The sequence below is a fragment of the Bombina bombina genome, chromosome 3 (assembly GCF_027579735.1).
Source record: "Bombina bombina isolate aBomBom1 chromosome 3, aBomBom1.pri, whole genome shotgun sequence".
NCBI classification, from domain to species: domain Eukaryota; kingdom Metazoa; phylum Chordata; class Amphibia; order Anura; family Bombinatoridae; genus Bombina; species Bombina bombina.
Genome location: NC_069501.1, coordinates 788,458,981 through 788,478,982, shown reverse-complemented (window position 1 = coordinate 788,478,982; position 20,002 = coordinate 788,458,981). Strand labels below are relative to the sequence as shown.

Genomic DNA, 20,002 nt, shown 5'->3' with positions numbered 1-20,002 from the left:
ATGTAGGTGTATGTACTTCACATCCATAACCATCCATAGCAAGATAAACAACTCAAGCTAAAATTATATTAGGGACCTTGTAGTACTGACGAGACCTCTAAGATAATCTCACCAGAGAGGAGAGCTTTAGATCACTGGGCTCTTAGTTTGGTGTTCTTGAACTCTTCTGATTAATCATTCATAAACCAGAAGAGTGGGGGGCGCATTTCATATTCTGGGGGGGTCTCTCAGTCCACATCTAAAATAGTATGAGTGCTTATGATAAACTCTTGAATTTGACATTTCTTGTAATATTGCCATACCATATATACCATACTTGTTAGTTCAATGCAATTTTTTTTATTACTTTAAAGGAATCTTTGGGCATATCACAATCACATAAAAATAAATCAGCCATGTAAATGTCAACAGTACACAAAGGATATCAGAGTAAAACAAGTTGGTAACTACTGGCCTAAAGCAACAGACATGGACACCCTGAATCCCAAATAGAGCGAGACAAGATCCCATGCATCACTTCCCCTATCCTTTCCCTCAAAGGTGACAGAAGCAACTAGATGTTAACCCCTTGCTCATTGTGCTAAAATAAAAAAAAGTTGCAACAGATGAGGCCCAAGAGGAGTACAAACCTAGACTGGTTGTATGTCTAAGAGGGAAGCTGTATCACTTCCATATGGAGAGGTTTGAATGCTGCACAGCTGTGCATCCTGCAATACACTACATAACCAATAGTGAGTGCTTGAATCCCATTGGTCTGCAGCTATATAAAGACCCCTACAAAAACCACAGTGCTTAATAGCAGCACTCACTGACAGGAAAGATCAGGAAAATCCAGACACCAAGACAACAGCAGCTGGCACACATGTAATCCCTCTATATAATCTGTGTTTATTCTCACTACTCATCATATTAGTTACCCTAGAAACTCATTCTAGCTCATCTGCATATGTGCAATTATAATCACATAGTCAGTATTTGAAAACAAATACTTAAAAAACTATTTAATACAGCAAGATATAAAAACCCATAAACTTACCTGTGTAACCATTTACATAAATTGAAACACCATTAAAAATTGAGGAGGAAGTGCCATCTTTCTCCTGTTGCCCCGGGGCATCCAAACAAAACTGATCTTCTAATTTTTGCACTTTTGCTGCGATATATCCTCCCTAGTGAAGGGAAAAAAAGCAAAGAAAAAAAAGTGTAAAAAGGTTGCATTCATTACAGAGCATAAATTACTGTAAAATGTTTAGCTGAGAGGGAAAAAAAACATGTTGTACAGCAGCATTAAAGGAAAATATATTTCACCTTTTTCAGTTATATTGTCCTAGAATGTAAAATGTATTTATCTCTTTGTGTGAGACTGAATATTGCTGTGCAATTCAAAAAGATAGATCCAGTAAAGCAGGATTTCCCAGCTACAGTCCTCAGGACACAGGATATTCAGAATATTTAAAGTACAGTACAAGGGATATAGGAAGCTGATATTAATGCTAAAAATCTAGCCTATTAACAGGTCCACTGACTAAAAACGTAGTACTAATTTTTTTTAGCCACACATACATTATATTTATAGGCTGTAACAGAAGCACATCCCATATCTTGGGCAACACTACAAAACTTAGCTGGGGGCAGCTTCACATTTTTTTTTTTTTTTTTTAAATAGAATTTTCTTTTACACAAAAAGAGTTAAACACACAGTAGAAGTGCCATTCCGATTCCACAGAGCACTGCTGGTCCAAAGCGAAAACCACTGATGATCCAATCAGCAGTGCTAGTTGCATCTGAGTCACCCAACTTCTGTTTGGGGCCAGCATTTTTTTTATTTTTTTTTTAAACGAAACATTGTATAATATTTTTAAAATACACTTTCATATGCAGATAGAGTGCACAAATATACTTCTATTACCAAATATACTTTGTTCTCTCGGTATCCTTTGTTGAATATATGGTAGGCTCAGTATTGTGCCTGTGTCTGGAGAACTTTGCAAGACTAACACTGGCTTTTAACAATGGTATACATTGTGCAAACACTGCATGTTTACCTACCTAGATGAATTAAGCACATTTGCTAATAGAAGAAAAATGAAAACTTTTAAAAGTCATTTTTGTTCCCCTTTAAGCACTCTGGAAGTCAAAAATGCTTCTAAGCACAATGTCTCATTGAGTCTGACATTTTACATAGTATTCATAGAGATACAAGACAATGTATTATTAGCAAATATACCAAATGTAACATTAAATATAAGCCTAGTTTTTGGTGCCTTCAACCAAGCCTTCAAAGATGCAAATGGTTTTCCAATAGTTTGAGTATATCAAGCCATTTATAAAATTGTTAGAGCTATTAAAACTGCTTTGAAACATTCCTCTTCTGTCTCAATGGAACAAAAGCAATCATTTCTATGGAACTAGACACCACTTATGAACCTTCCCTATAATAATTTGTCAGGCAGAGAAGCAGCAGAGATCTTAAAGGGACATTAAACACTAAATACATGCTAGATAGAATGATGCATTCAAAGAAAAGATTAGTCCATGACTAACATGTAGATGTATTTTTTAAAGTTTCATTAGTTGTTTAAAAAGTGACAAAATAAGTGTAAAGTTTTAGTGTCTATAAAACACTGGGAGCTGCCATGTTGTAACTTGTTACCTTCTCTGCTGTGGCCAATTAGAGACAGTTATAAATAGGTCACTAGAGTGTGCAGCCAATGGTTGTGCTGGATTTAACAGTGTTCTGCACTTCCATTTCTAACAGGAACTGAAAAGCTCACAATTTTAGAATGGAATTACAGGCAAAGAGGACAAAATAAATAATGAAAGTATATTGCAGAGTTGTTTTATTATATACAATTTATCATTTTATATTACCATCTCAAAGTGTTTAATGTCCCTTTAATACATGTAAAGTCAAGTTACAAACTAAAATTGAGACAACTAAAACTGCTGCCAGTCAAAATTAAAGGAAAAGTCTATACCAGAATTATTATTGTTTAAAAGATAGATAATCCCTTTACTACCCATTCTCAGTTTTGCATAACCAACACGGTTTTAGCTGTGAAGTACTTTTTAAAATGCGACCTTCAAGGGCTTAGAAATTAGCATATAAGCCTACCTAGGTTTAGCTTTCAAGAAATAATACCAATAGAACAAAGTAAATTTGATAATAAAAGTAAATTGGAAAGTTGTTTAAAATGGCATGCCCTATCTGAATCATGAAAGTTTAATTTTCACTAGACTGTCCCTTTAAGTGAATGAGGTTGTATGTTCATAACACAATAATAGAATACCATTATCAAAGACATGTTCCTTCACTATACCCTTCATGTACTCATTTCCTAATGTTCAGCAAAGAACCCAAAATTAGACACACAAGAAAATCTATCTGGGTAAAAGAGTAAGGGCACACAGAGACACTAGTGATTCATTGTAAACATACAGATCAGTGTTCTCCACAGAAATGTTTGTGAGCCCGGTGGCATTAAGAAAAAGCAGGGTGGGGTAGTGTATAAGTTTGTAATAGTATAACATTTTGTAGTATCCAAAACACAAATAAATTGCATAATTTAAAACTTTTATTTAATGATAATTTCAACCTAACTTTTTAAAAATTCCATGGAAGTGGTTTTACAATTGTTTGAGTATATCAAGGCTTTCATAAAGAGTAAACAAAGATATCCCATAAAGTAATACATTCATGGCCTACCCAGGCACCCCAGCCATCTTTTTCGTTGGCTCGATTCCTCCATCCTCCTCGGCGCATTGTGCAATTTCTAGAGAAGATAAAAATATATTAAATTAGAATATATGGTTTAGGATTGAACATGTTGTTATAAAAACAAAAAGTTAAAGTATGATTTTTGCATGTATAATCATAGTAAACATCATAATTTGTTTGTAAAGTACCATCAAAATCTGTAGTGCTGGGTACAAGATTAAGGGCACACACTAGGATTTACATGTGCTATAAATAAAGGGGACTTTCAGTCATGAAGTATAAAAAAACTTCATGCTGAAAGTTCCTTTATTTGCTTAAAGTTTATGCAGAGCCAAAATCCTATTTTCTCAATGAGGTGCTCAGCTCAGCATAAACTGAAAGGGACAGTCTACACCAGAATTTTTATTGTTTAAAAAGATAGATAATCCCTTTATTACCCATTCCCTAGTTTTGCACAACCAACACAGTTATATAAATACACTTTTTACCTCTCTGATTACCTTGTTTCTAAGCCTCTGTAAACTGCCCCCTTATTTCAGTTCTTTTGACAGACATCCATTATAGCCAATCAGAGCTGGCTCACCTCAATTCCACGTGCGTGAGCACAGTGTTATCTATATGACACACATCAACTAACACCCCCTAGTGGTGAAAAACTGTCAAAATGCCCTGAGAGAAGAGGCGGCCTTCAAGGGCTTAGAAATTAGCATATGAATCTCCTAGGTTTAGCTTTCAACTAAGAATACCAAGAGAACAAAGCAAAATTGGTGATAAAAGTAAATTGAAAAATTGTTTAAAACTACATTCTCTATCTGAATTATGAAAGTTTATTTTGGTCTAGACTGTCCCTTGAAGGCAAATAAAAAGGTACTTTCAGCATAACGTTTTTTAGACATCATGACTGAAATTCCCCTTTTTTAGCATTGGTAAATCCTAGCATTTTAAAAGCGTTAGGATTTACTGTCACTTTAATATTGGCTTAAATTTTAGCCAGCATGCAACACCGCCCCCTGCCACGCACATCCAATCACCCGCGGGCAGGAGCTGTTAATCTCCCCGGTCGGACGAGACCGGAGAGATTTAAATTCTCCACCTAAGAAGTGAAGAGGTTAGAGAGCAGCTGTCTGATGACCACTGCTTGATAAATGCTGACTGCAGGTTCTCTTGTGAGAACCTGCAGTCATATGGGGGCGAATGGCTTGATACATTTTCACTTTAATGCAATAGCAACATACAGTATGTGCGCAGCTATTCTGATCTCAGGAAGGTTAGGGTTGATTTGCCAACGTGTGTATTTGGACAGTAAAGGGGTAAATTACTGCTACAATTGTGTTATATGGCAGTAATTTTAACTTGGTTGCCATGTATCTTACGGTAAAGCAAGGATTAAAGTCACATTTCAGAATAATATTCTCCAATCCCAATATTTAATAAATACCATCATTATCATCAGGTATTTGTAGAGCGCCAACAAAATACCATTCAAAACCACTTAATTATCACACTTACAGAACTGTGTATTTAACTCCCACAAAGGGGTTAAAACATAGTTAAATTCGCCTCTGGATGAGTAACTTAAAGGGACATAAAAACCCAAATTTTTTCTTTTGTAATTCATTGAGGATGACATTTTAAACAAATGTCTAATTTACTTCTATTATAAAATCTGCTTCATTCCCTTGATATCCTTTACAGAAGGAGCAGCTATACACTACTGGGAGCTAGCTGAACAAATCTAGACAGCCAATCACAAAATACAAATGTGTGTAGGCATCAATAACCAACTAGCTCCCACTAGTGTAGTACATGTACATATGTTCCACAATGGATACCAAGAGAACAAAGTACATTTGAAAATAGAAGTGAATTTAAAAGTGTCTTAAAAAAACAAAATTTATGCTTACCCGATAAATTTCTCTCTTTCCGGATATGGAGAGTCCACAACATCATTCAATTACTAGTGGGAATATCACTCCTGGCCAGCAGGAGGAGGGAAAGAGCACCGCAGCAAAGCTGTTAAGTGTCACTCCCCTACCCCTAATCCCCAGTCATTCGACCAAAGGGAAATGGAAAAAGAATAAACACAAAAGGTGTAGAGGTGCCTGAGATTTAGTAAAAAATAACCGTCTTAATAAAGGGTGAGGTGGTGGACTCTCCATATCCGGAAAGAAAGACATTTATCAGGTAGGCATACATTTTGGTTTTCTTTTCTAAGATATGGAGAATCCATGACGTCATTCAATTACTAGTGGGAACCAATACCCAAGCTAGAGGACACATGAACAGGGAGGGAGAACCAGACAGGCAGACCTAAACAGAAGGCACCACCGCTTGAAGAACCTTTCTCCCAAAAGAGGCATCAGCCGAGGCAAAAGCATCAAATTTGTAAAATTTGGAAAAAGTATGCAGAGAGGACCAAGTTGCAGCCTTGCAAATCTATTCCACAGAAGCTTCATTTTTTAAAGCCCAAGAAGAGGAGACAGCCCTAGTGGAATGAGCTGTAATTCTCTCAGGAGGCTGCTGTCCAGCAGTCTCATAAACAAAACGAATCATACTTCTCAACCAGAGGGAAAGAGAAGGAGAAGTAGCCTTACGCTTTCCTGAAAAACAAACAAACAGGGCACAAGACTGACGAAAATTCTTAGTCGCCTCTAGGTAGAATTTTAGAGCACGCACAACATCCAAGTTATGCAAAAGACGTTCTTTCTGAGAAGAAGGATTGGGACAGAGAGAAGAAACATCAATTTCCTGATTAATATTTCTATCTGAAACAACTTTAGGAAGAAACCTCGATTTAGTACGAAAAACTGCCTTATCAGCATGAAAGATAAAGTAAGGAGAATCACACTGCAAAGCCGAGAGTTCCGAAACTCTCCTAGCAGAAGAGATAGCAATAAGAAACAAAAGCTTCCAAGATAGCAACTTAATATTTATGGAATACATTGGCTCAAACTGAGCCTGCTGCAAAACTTTAAGAACAAGATTAAGGCTCCAAGGAGAAGCAAGAGTTTTAAACACAGGCCTGATTCTGACCATTGCCTGACAAAAAGATTGAACATCTGGCACATCCGCCAGGCGCGTGTGTAACAAAATAGATAATGCAGAAATCTGACCTTTCCCAGAGAACTGACTGACAACCCTTTCTCCAGACCTTCCTGGAGAAAAGATAAAATTCTAGGAATCCTGACCCTACACCAAGAGTAGCCCTTAGATTCACACCAATAAAAAGGTATTTACGTCATACATTATGGTAAATTCGAGTTTCGAGTAACAGGCTTGCGAGCCTGGATCATGGTCTCAATGACCGACTCAGAAAATCCACACTTAGACAGAACTAAGCGTTTAATCTCCAAGCAGCCAGCTCCAGAGAAACAAGATTTGGATGGAGGAATGGGCCCTGATTTAGAAGATCCTTCTTAAGAGGCAACCTCCAAGGCGGCCGAGATGACATCTTCACTAGGTCTGCATACCAGATCCTGCGAGGCCATGCAGGAGCAATTATAATTATTGATGTTCTCTCTTGAAACACAATCAGATCCAACTGCGGCACCACCCATTTGAGGGTTAACCTGGAGAACACCTCCGGATAGAGAGACCACTCCCCGGGATGAAATGGCTGTCTGCTCAGGAAATCTTCCCAGCTGTCCACTCCAGGAATGTGGATGCCAGATAGACAACAATTGTGAGCTTCCGCCCACTAAATAATCTGTGCCAATCGCTCTCAACTCCAAGATGTTTATGGGGAGAGCAGACTCCTCCTGAGTCCATAGTCCCTGTGCCTTTAACAAGTCCCAGACTGCTCCTCAGCCTAGCAGGCTGGTGTCTGTGGTCACAATCACCCAGGAAGGTCTCCGGAAGCATGTGCCCTGAGACAGATTGTCCTGAGAAAGTCACCACGAGAGAGGGTCTCTTGTCAACTGGTCTAGATCTATTCTCTGAGACAGAACCGAATGGTCTCTGTTCCATTGTCTGAGCATGCATAATTGCAGAGATCTCAAATGGAATTGAGCAAAGGGAATCATATCCATGGAAGCGACCATCAGACCAATTACCGCCATACATTGAGCTACTGATGGCCGAACAGTAGACTGAAGAGAGAGGCAAGGAGAGAATTTTGGATTTTCTGAAATCCATCGGGAAAAATTTTCATAGATAGTGAATCTATTATGGTCGCCAAGAAAACCACCCTTGTAGCTGGAACAAGGGAACTCTTTTCCAGATTCACTTTCCAACCATGGGAACGTAGAAAAAAGACAACAAGATCTCTGTATGAGACCTGATCACTGCCAAGAGAGCCCCCAGAACCTTTGAGAAAATTCTGGGAGCTGTGGCAAGGCCAAACGGAAGAGCCACAAACTGAAAGTTTGTCTAGAAAGGCAAATCTCAGGAATTTGTGATGATCCCTGTGGATGGGAACATGAAGATACACGTCCTTCAGGTCTATGGTCGTCATGAACTGACCCTCTCGGACCAAAGGAAGAATGGAACGAATGTTTTCCATTTTGAAGGACGGTACCCTTAGAAACTTGTTGAGGAACTTTAGGTCTAAAATGGGTCAACAAGTTCCCTGTTTTTTGGGAACCACGAACAGATTTGAATAGAATCCTAGACCCTGTTCCCTTACTGGAACTGCAACAATCACTCCCAGGGAGGAAAGGTCCTAAACGCAGTTCAAGAATGCCTCTCTTTTTACCTAGTCTGCAGATAATCTTGAGAGGTGGAATCTGCCCCTGGGAGGGAATGTTTTGAATTCTATTTTGTAACTCTGAGATACTACAGGGAGTGCAGAATTATTAGGCAAGTTGTATTTTTGAGGATTAGTTTTATTATTGAACAACCACCATGTTCTCAATGAACCCAAAAAACTCATTAATATCAAAGCTGAATATTTTTGGAAGTAGTTTTTAGTTTGTTTTTAGTTATAGTTATTTTAGGGGGATATCTGTGTGTGCAGGTGACTATTACTGTGCATAATTATTAGGCAACTTAACAAAAAACAAATATATACCCATTTCAATTATTTATTTTTACCAGTGAAACCAATATAATATCTCAACATTCACAAATATACATTTCTGACATTTAAAAACAAAACAAAAACAAATCAGTGACCAATATAGCCACCTTTCTTTGCAAGGACACTCGAAAGCCTGCCATCCATGGATTCTGTCAGTGTTTTGATCTGTTCACCATCAACATTGCGTGCAGCAGCAACCACAGCCTCCCAGACACTGTTCAGAGAGGTGTACTGTTTTCCCTCCTTGTAAATCTCACATTTGATGATGGACCACAGGTTCTCAATGGGGTTCAGATCAGGTGAACAAAGAGGCCATGTCATTAGATTTTCTTCTTTTATACCCTTTCTTGCCAGCCACGCTGTGGAGTACTTGGACGCGTGTGATGGAGCATTGTCCTGCATGAAAATCATGTTTTTCTTGAAGGATGCAGACTTCTTCCTGTACCACTGCTTGAAGAAGGTGTCTTCCAGAAACTGGCAGTAGGACTGGGAGTTGAGCTTGACTCCATCCTCAACCCGAAAAGGCCCCACAAGCTCATCTTTGATGATACCAGCCCAAACCAGTACTCCACCTCCACCTTGCTGGCGTCTGAGTCGGACTGGAGCTCTCTGCCCTTTACCAATCCAGCCACGGGCCCATCCATCTGGCCCATCAAGACTCACTCTCATTTCATCAGTCCATAAAACCTTAGAAAAATCAGTCTTGAGATATTTCTTGGCCCAGTCTTGACGTTTCAGCTTGTGTGTCTTGTTCAGTGGTGGTCGTCTTTCAGCCTTTCTTACCTTGGCCATGTCTCTGAGTATTGCACACCTTGTGCTTTTGGGCACTCCAGTGATGTTGCAGCTGAAATATGGCCAAACTGGTGGCAAGTGGCATCTTGGCAGCTGCACGCTTGACTTTTCTCAGTTCATGGGCAGTTATTTTGCGCCTTGGTTTTTCCACACGCTTCTTGCGACCCTGTTGACTATTTTGAATGAAACGCTTGATTGTTCGATGATCACGCTTCAGAAGCTTTGCAATTTTAAGAGTGCTGCATCCCTCTGCAAGATATCTCACTATTTTTGACTTTTCTGAGCCTGTCAAGTCCTTCTTTTGACCCATTTTGCCAAAGGAAAGGAAGTTGCCTAATAATTATGCACACCTGATATAGGGTGCTGATGTCATTAGACCACACCCCTTCTCATTACAGAGATGCACATCACCTAATATGCTTAATTGGTAGTAGGCTTTCGAGCCTATACAGCTTGGAGTAAGACAACATGCATAAAGAGGATGATGTGGTCAAAATACTAATTTGCCTAATAATTCTGCACTCCCTTTATGTCTACAGCCCAAGGATCTGGGACATCTCATATCCACGCTTGACAAAACAGGAAAAGTCTGCCCCCCACTTGATCCGATCCCGGACCGGGGGCCGACCCTTCATGCTGACTTAGACTCAGCTGAGGGTATCTTTGATTGCTTCCCCTTATTCTAAGACTGATTGGGCTTCCAAGAAGACTTGGACTGCTCCTGCTTCGAAGAGGGAGAGGAAGACTTTTGACCTTTGAAGTTACGAAAGGAACGAAAATTACTTTGACGTCCTTTGAGTCTGTTCTTCTTGTCTTGTGGTAGAAAAGACCCTTTTCCACCCGTATTATCAGAAATAATTCTGCCAGACCAGGTACAAACAAGGTCTTACCCTTGTAAGGAAGCACCAGAAGCTTGAACTTAGAGGTAACGTCAGCTGACCAAGATTTTAGCCACAATGCCCTGTGGGCTAGGACAGTGAAGCCAGACATATTAGATCCCAGTCTAATAACTTGCATATTAGCATCAGAAATAAAGGAATTGGATAGTTTGAGAGCCTTAATCCTATCTTGTATCTCCTCCAACGGAGTCTCTACTAAAATTGATTCAGACAAGGCGTTGCACCAATAAAATGCTGCACTTGCTACTGTGGCAATACAAACTGCAGGTTGCCATTGAAAACATTGATGAACATACATCTTCTTCAAATAAGCTTTCAGCTTTTTGTCCATGGGATCTTCAAAGGAGCAGCTATCCTCTATAGGGATCGCAGTTCTCTTAGCCAGAGTAGAAATAGCCCCTTCTACTTTAGGCACCATGCGCCAAGAATCTTTAATGTAGTCAGCAACAGGAAACATCTTTTTAAATACGGAAGACGGGGAGAAAGGAATCCCTGTGAAATAATCTCCGTCACACAGTCTGGGACAGGAAAAACGTCCACAGTGGAAGGAACATAATAGTATTTATTAAGTTTACTAGACTTCTTAGGGTTGACAACGACAGAAATATCAGAGTCGTCCAAAGTATCCAATACCTCCTTTAACAGTAAACAAAGGTGTTCAAACTTAAATCTGAAGTTTACTTCTTCAGTATCAGATGAAGGAATGATACTGTGCGACTCTGAGATTCCACTCTCAGAGGCTACCGACGTATCCTTCTCATCAGACTTATGAGGGAGGGCAACCTGTGTAGCAGTAGGTGGAACAGAAAACTTACTATCCGAAAGTCTAATTTTCCTCTTGCGTTTTCCCAGCATAGGAAAAGCAGATAATGCCACAGATACCGCAGAAGATACCTGTGCAGCAAAATCTGCAGGCAAATAAACTCCTCCAGGAGGCTGAGAGGAACTGCAGGGCACTGTATGTGACGCCGTAGAGGCTTGGGACGTTTGAGGAGAAAGCTGTGGCATTGCCTGAACAGCATCATCCTGAGAGACATTGGGTTTAGAGGGCAACAATTTATCTTTAAATTGAAGTGTTCTAGCTAAGCATGCAGCACAGAATTGCATAGGTAAAACATTTTGCGCCTCAAGGCATAACAAGCATTTGTCAAAAGACAAAGAGTCTTGGTCCATTCCCATAATACTAAATAAAAAATTCCCCAAATTGCAGATTTTTTTTTTTAAATACACTGTCACTTTAAGAATTTTTATTACCACAGCCTCTTAACATTATGCAAAAATTCTTTAAAATAAGAAACCAATCAGGCCCCCTACACCTCAGACAGGCCGAGGTGCCTTACTGTAACACTAATACACAATTTGGCAAGCAGAAGTCTCTAAAACGATCATATAGTAGATCGACACTGAAGAGATTGAAATTCAATTATGTCACTCCACTCCGTGAATGTCCGACAGCAGAGAGGTCATATGACCGCCAGAGAGAGGAAACTACGCAGCAAGTAAAAGGTGCACGTTTCCCTCTGCCTAAAACACGGGAGCTTAATTTACACTAACGCTCAAGCAGTCTGTCAGTTAGCCTGTTCTAGCTAAGCAAGCAAAGAAAACCAAATTTTCAGATAGAGCATGCAATTTTAAACAACTTTCCAATTTACTTTCATTAACAAAATGTGCACAGTCTTTTAATATTTAAACTTTTTGAGTCACCAACTCCTACTGAGCATGTGCAAGAATTCACAGAATATACATATATGCATTTGTGATTGGCTAATGGCTGTCACATGGTACAGTGGGAGTGGAAATAGACATAACTTTTAAAATTGTCAGAAAAAAAAAAAATCTACTACTCATTTGAAGTTCAGACTAAGTGCTATTGCATTGTCTTGTTATCTTACATTTGTTGATTATGCAAATCTACTGTATTGACTGGTCCTTTAAGTTTATACATAAATCCCTGTATAAAACATAAGCCACACACATACTAATAAAGTATTTCAACAAAATTAGCCCAAAGAGAAAAAAAACATTCCAATAAAGGGAAGATTAACTCAAAGTCTCAACATACATAATTGTGCCTGCCCACTGCCAAAGAAAATCCTGTATAAAGGATTTTAAAAATGTCCCCATCTACTGCATATGACATATTCTTCTGAAGTGCAAGTCTCCAAGACCCAGAAGACAAAAGCACTTACCTGCAGTCTAGCTGTCCGGCAGGAAGACAGCTCACAAGGAATGAAAGGACACATACTCCTTATAGAGACCTGTAGAAAAAGGAAGAACAGAGTAACCAACTCTGGCTTTCTGTACCATGGGCAGCAATGTGTTAGGAAACAAAGCAAGGACTACCTCACAACTTCCTAACTGCTTAAAAGCCACCACTAATTTACTGAAGAGATTGACGTGGACTCAGCTAAACCCAAATAATTGCTTGCAGGGAAAAGTACCCAAAAAAGGAATTAATTTCTTCAGACACCAAACTTCACCTCCTCCATTGACAGAGGCAAAGAGAATGACAGGGGATTATGGGTAGGGGAGTGACACTTAACAGCTTTGCTGTGGTGCTCTTTGCCTCCTCCTGCTGGCCAGGAATGATATTCCTACTAGTAATTGAATGACGTTGTGGACTCTCCATATCTTAGGAAAGAAACATGCTTTTTCTGAATAGTACAAGTATAGTTTTGACTTTCCAGTTACCAGTGCACTGTACAGACCTGGGTCGATGATCAAAACCAAATTGACACTCACAGGGGCAGCCCTCATGGATATATTTTTTTGTTTTCATAAAAAAATGGGATGTCCCTGAGTGTAGCAAGAAGTCACCCATAGAATATAATGGAACTCGTTGGAAAGGGAAACTTGACAGAGAGAGTGAAGTTAGCAGGGGTGCACTTTTAAAATGAAACTGTACAGCTAATACTGACCAGATTCTGTTACTTTTAGTGTATAGTACCTTACAATCATTTCTATTTTCGTAGACATGTGTTTTTCTATTATGGTAATAAGTGTTTCTCATATTTTGACACAATCTCACCACCTTTTACTTTGTTAGAAAAAAAGTGAGATCTGAATGTTTAGATAATTACGCAGGACATGGAGGAGAAATTTCTGCTGCGCACAAGAAACACCTCTGTTCAGCCCACTAGCAGAAACGGGGAAGCTCATTAACCCTTTCATGCTGACAGTAAACTGTTAACATTGGAACAAAGGTCTGATGTAAAAACTTTCTGTAAAAATTAAATCACGCAAACGTCAATGCGATCATGCGATTTCAAGACTAGGATCAGATCATGGGGAACTGCCTACGCTGCTAAGCAGGCCCCCAGTCTGATTCTTGTTTGCATCAAAGGGGAGGCTGCAGGACGCCATATAAGGTAGGACATTCCATGCCTTCCTAACGGCAATAAAGCCCAGTTCTGTTAGGATGGCATGGAATGTGCTCACTGCATGAAGGGGTTAAACAATAAGGAAAACAATATGTATTAAATTTCGTATTACAAATACGAATTTCAAAATACAGCATGTGCAGTGAAGTTTCATTACAATTGGTACTGTTCCACTTAAAGGGATACTGAACTCAATTTTTCTCTTCCATGATTTAGATAGGAAGTTGATGAAAATTGCATGCTCTAATTTACTCCTATTATCAAATTTTCTTCATTCTCTTGGTATCTATTTGAAAAAGCAGGAAAGTAAGCTTACGAGCCGGCCCATTTATGGTTCAGAACCCTGGATAGCGCTTGCTAGTTAGTGGCTGCATTTAGCCACCAATCAGAAAGCGCTACCCAGGTGCTGAATCAAAGATTGTCCGGCTCCTAAGCTTACATTCCTGCTTGATAATAGAAGTAAATTAGAAAGTAGATAGAGCATGCACTTTCAATCTGAATAATGAAAAAAAAAAATTGGGTTCAGTATCCCTTTCATTTTTTTCCCCTTCTAAATTTCAATATGAATTTTACTTTTTCCATGAAATTATTTTTGCAGTGCAGTTTTGTTACAATTTTCAATTCAATTAAACAATACAATTTTTTACTGCATATTTTTATTACAAAATTTAAATTATTATATATATATATATATATATATATATATATATATATATATATATATATATATATATATATATATATATATATATATACACACACACACACACACACACACATACATACATACATACACACATATATACATATACACTCAGTTGTGCTCAAAAGTTTACATACCCTGGCAGAATTTATGATTTCTTGGCCATATTTCAGAAAATATGAATGATAACACAAAAACTTTTTTCACTCATGGTTAGTGTTTGGCTGAAGCCATTTATTATCAATCAACTGTGTTTACTCTTTTTAAATCATAATGACAACAGAAACTACCCAAATGACCCTGATCAAAAGTTTACATACCCTGGTGATTTTGGCCTGATAACATGCACACAAGTTGACACAAAGGGGTTTGAATGGCTATTAAAGGTAACCATCCTCACCTGTGATCTGTTTGCTTGTAATTAGTGTGTGTGTATAAAAGGTCAACGAGTTTCTGGACTCCTGACAGACCCTTGCATCTTTCATCCAGTGCTGCACTGACGTTTCTGGATTCTGAGTCATGGGGAAAGAAAAAGAATTGTCAAATGATCTGTGAGAGAAAGGTAGTTTATAAAACAGGAAAGGGATATAAAAAGATATCGAAGGAATTGAGAATGCAAATCAGCAGTGTTCAAACTCTAATCAAGAAGTGTAGAATGAGGCGTTCTGTTTGATAACATACTGCATTCATCTTGCCATCAATTCTGACCAAATTTCCTGTGCCTTTGTAGCTCACACATCCCCAAAACATTAGCGATCCCCCTCCGTGTTTCACAGTAGGAATGGTGTACCTTTCATCATAGGCCTTGTTGACTCCTCTCCAAATGTAGCATTTGTGGTTGTGGCCAAAAAGCTAAAATTTTGGTCTCATCACTCCAAATGACTTTGTGCCAGAAGGTTTGAGGCTTGTCTCTGTGCTGTGTTGCTTATTCTTGTAAGCGGGATACTTTGTGGCATTTGCGTAGTAATGGCTTTCTTCTGGCGACTCGACCATGCAGCCCATCTTTCTTCAAGTGCCTCCTTATTGTGCATCTTGAAACAGCCACACCACATGTCCTGTATTTCACCTGAAGTTATTTGTGGGGTTGTCTTTGCATCCCGAACAATTTTCCTGGCAGTTGTGGCTGAAATTTTAGTTTGTCTACCTGACTGTGGTTTGGTTTCACCAGAACCCCTCATTTTCCACACTGCTGATTTGCATTCTCAATTCCTTGGATATCTTTTTTATATCCCTTTCCTGTTTTATACAGTTCAACTACTTTTACCCGCAGATCCTTTGACAATTCTTTTGCTTTCCCCATGACTCAGAATCCAGAAACGTCAGTGCAGCACTGGATGAAAGATGCAAGGGTCTGTCAGGAGTCCAGGAACTCATTGACCTTTTATACACACACACTAATTACAAGAAAAAAGATCACAGGTGAGGATGGTTACCTTTAATAGCCATTCAAACCCCTTTGTGTCAACTTGTGTGCCTGTTATCAGGCCAAAATCACCAGGGTATGTAAACTTTTGATCAGGGTCAATTGGGTAGTTTCTGTTGTCATGATTTAAAAAGAGTAAACACAGTTGATTGATAATAAATGGCTTTAGCCAAACACTAACCATGAGTGAAAGAAAAGTTTTTGTGTTATTCATATTCTCTGAAAAATGGCCAAGAAATCATAAATTCTGCCAGGGTATGAAACCTTATGAGCACAAATATATATATATATATATATATATATATATATATATATATATATATATATATATATATATATATATATATATATATATATATATATATATTATTTTATAAAGCATGCATTCATGCACACACGCACGCATCGCCTTCACATACTTAAAAGCAGTTAACACCCCTTTGCGAGACACACTGTTCTCAAGGTAAAAGCTGCCTTTAGATAATTAGACAGGGGCTTAAAAGCCCAGAGAGCATTAGCCCATCGGGACCCTTATATTGGGACAGAAAAATAATATATGAATCTAAATGAGAAACACAATGAAGATAAGCACATATGCATGTAGTATAAAAGGCAATAAAGAAAGAAGCAAACTACCAATAGGTAACAGGCAATTCACCGATAGACAAATTGCCTTTTTCTCATAATCTCTTGCTTAAGCTATTTGCAATGCATATATTCTCAAGCTGCTATAAAATCAGGGTTGTTTGATTAAACTCCCCAAGTACTAGGATTCCTGCGCTCACAGTATTCCAGAGTGTGCTGCTGAGCAGTGTTGTGTCTGGTGGAGGCTCCCATGTGATGCAAAAAGATGGGAGGGGGGATTCTGACCTGGGAAGGCCTATAACACAAGCAGCTCAGACAAGACACAAGAGGCAGACAGACTGGGAAAGAAAACCCATAATAATAATAATAATATTAATAATAATAATAATGATGACGAACAGTGAATAGAAAAATGTAACTGCAGCAGACAAAAACAAAGAACATACTATATGAAAATAGCAAATACAAAAAAATTATTGAATTAATGAAATCTACATAGTTCAAAATAATCAAAAATGTTAACAAAATAAAAAAAAAAGTTGCAGAATAATTAGTTAACTTTCAACATGTACTTCTAGACTTTTTTTTAAGAATGTCCCAACTCAATTTAAATCAGGGTTTAACAAATGTATCTAACATTTAGGAACCAGCTACAAATTGTTATAGCAAACAAAAAGGACACCTGTATGTATTCATGTTTGTAGAACAATCTAAAAAGAAGCTAGAAGTAAAATTCAAGAAACTATGACTCCCATAACTTAATCTGTTCCAAATTTTGGCAGCATCACCCACTACCATCCTGTGGTTACACAGAGTTTAGAGACATTAGTCGCAACAAATTAATACGGCTATAAAATATTTAAACAAACATTGTACACAGCAATATATAACAAATAAAGATATCTAAGTTTCTGGGAAGAAAGAAAAAAAAAATCTATATAGGGTTGCATTATAGGTTCATATGATTTCCAAATAACCAAAATAATTGAACATGGGCCATCCTAAAAGAGGAAAGCTATTGTAAAATCTTGGCTGATCTTTGGTGCAGTTTATAAGTTAAATAAAAAATGCCAATTTTCATCATCCCACCCCTGCATTTCATGATAAACACACATGCACTTGGTATTATTGTTATGGTAAAAAAGAAAAGCCCTGCAGTAGGAGGTGGAGCTATGAAGGCAGTATGAGTATCTCATGTCCTTTGAACAGTATTATTCCCCTCCTCTGAACCACACACAGCCAGCGGGTCACCCCAGGCCAACTCCTGCAGAGTAAGAAACGAGACGTGCTGTGTGTAATATATATATATATATATATATATATATATATATATATATACACATACTTATAGATTTGGTATAAACAATGCAATGGTATACAGTTAAATATGCAATATCCATTTTAATATCTATTAGCAAAAGCCCATTAAATATAACACATTTCAAGTTATATATATATATATATATATACTATATTATGTATTTACATGCGTAACATAGAAACACAGAAATGAATATCTGCATATAAGAAATCACACATATATATTTGCAGACTTACAGAAGAATATTACCGGTATATGCTATAAACATATAAGTATATGAATAGAGTGTGTCTCATCAGATTTGTATTATATTAATATTCTATATAAATATTCTACATATCGTGCACAAGTATCATGCCTCTTCCTGTCTCACCTTTATTCCAGTCTAAGCCCAGCATTCCCAGAGTGATAGGCTGTCTCTTGTGCGCACCACCTCTCTCTGTTCTGTCACTGTATCCCTTGTGCTGTCTCTGTGCGCGCTGTCATTGCACGCATCGGAAGTAGCTGTCACTCTACACAAATCCTTCTGTGTCTCTCTCCCCTGTGTTCTCGCTCCCGCCGTCTGCTGTCTGCACACCCTGCTCTCGCCCCCTCCGCCTCCTGCTCTCACTCTTTTTTTTTTTTCGCGATGCTTTATTGAAACAAAACAAAATGGACAAAATAAAAAAACAACATCTGCGCCGTTTATGTTTTTAAACACACTTCTGGAGTTCTTCTCTGTTCCACTTTTAAACATTGATCATTTGGTAGAACCCCAGACAGTGATAGTACAACGTGAACAATTGGGCAATAATATTTAGGTACATAAAGTGAACGTACAGAAAAATTCGGGTTTAAATTTCCCTTGAACGGGCGGCCCGCCGTCTTTGATAAAGCCCTATACGGGCAAAACGCGTTCGTTGTTAAACACAGAGCTGTTGGGAGCTCTTTTTTAAATGTAGGATAGAATTTTCATCTGTTGTTACATTTCCTTTCCGTTACAATTCAAGTGGGCGGGCAGGTGTTGCAACCGGACGGTTGCGGTATTCTGGACAATAGTCTTACTTTACCACCTTCATTTATAACTAGTGGGCATTAGAATAGGCTTACCAGAAGTCCCACTTTTACTGGGATTGTCCCGGTTTGGAGGTGCTGTCCCAGTGTCCCACCCAGTTGTTCATTCTGTCCCAGTAGGGTTGCCACCTCCAGGCAGGACCGTCTTTAACACAGGGCAAAAGGGGCAGCTGCCCTGGGCCCAGTCTCTTTTGAGGGGCCCAAGAGTCCTAAAAAAAATAAAAATAAATATTTTTTTTTTTTTTTTTTGGTTCATACCAGACTGCTGATGTGACATGGGGAACACACACAGTCAGTCCTAATACTGTCACAGTCAAAAGTACTCTGCTTATATTTTTTTTAAAAACTGTGCCAGACCGTGCCGGTGTCATGTGACATGCCAAGCTAGTGCCATGTGCTGTTTTAGATGTGCACTGTGCAGCACTGAATGCAAAGCCCTAACTCGGCATCCAGCCATTTCCCACTGCATCAGAAAAGGTCCTACTGGGGTTACCACTGTTACCAGGTAACTGCTCTGGTGGTGGGGATTGTTTCTGGGTAGGGCTGACTGTAGGCGCATGCAGCAGAAAGCTGGAGCGGCAGGCACATGAGGATTTGAGCATCTGTGCAGCTGCATACACTGCTCTCTTCAGTCTTGAGGCTGTGTGACTCATCTCACACTGTATACATGCAGCCTTGGACAGACAGCATCCAGTCTACTGGTCCCCTTAGCCCTGCTCTTTCTGCTGTGGCCCTAAGATCAACTAACTGAAATTTGTTAGGGGAATAGTGCTTTGTAGAAAGGTGTCAGTGGGAAGAATAAGTTAGTGCACACACGCCCCTCCCCATGCAGCATTGTCTAGTTCAGGGTGAGAGGGAACTTGTTCCCAGCAAAGAAGCGACATGTGCTGGTGTGGCTGATGTATAGCGTCATGCTGATACTTCACACATTAATGTAAGGTTTATTTTTATAGTTTTTATTTTCTCTCTGTCTCAGATTTTACAGCTTCCCATAGTAGTTCTGCTGTTCCAGTCAGTAAACATATATTTGTCTGCACCTCCATGCTTCCTCCTTTACCTTGCTTTGCTCCTGTTGGCTGCCCTAAATCTCTTTAACCAGCTAACCTCACAC

At 38.8% G+C, this 20,002-nt stretch overlaps 1 protein-coding gene across 1 annotated transcript in view; it reads right to left on the bottom strand.

Annotated features, from left to right (window-relative positions):
• Positions 1-18,671, bottom strand: part of REV1 (REV1 DNA directed polymerase) — a 390,819-nt gene extending 372,148 nt beyond the window's left edge. Inside the window, 3 exon segments of the mRNA XM_053707683.1 lie at positions 1,037-1,169; positions 3,707-3,773; positions 18,212-18,671. Coding sequence (XP_053563658.1) covers positions 1,037-1,169; positions 3,707-3,763 — 190 coding nt within the window. The 5' untranslated portion in view covers positions 3,764-3,773; positions 18,212-18,671.
• Between the last annotated feature and the right edge of the window lie 1,331 nt (positions 18,672-20,002).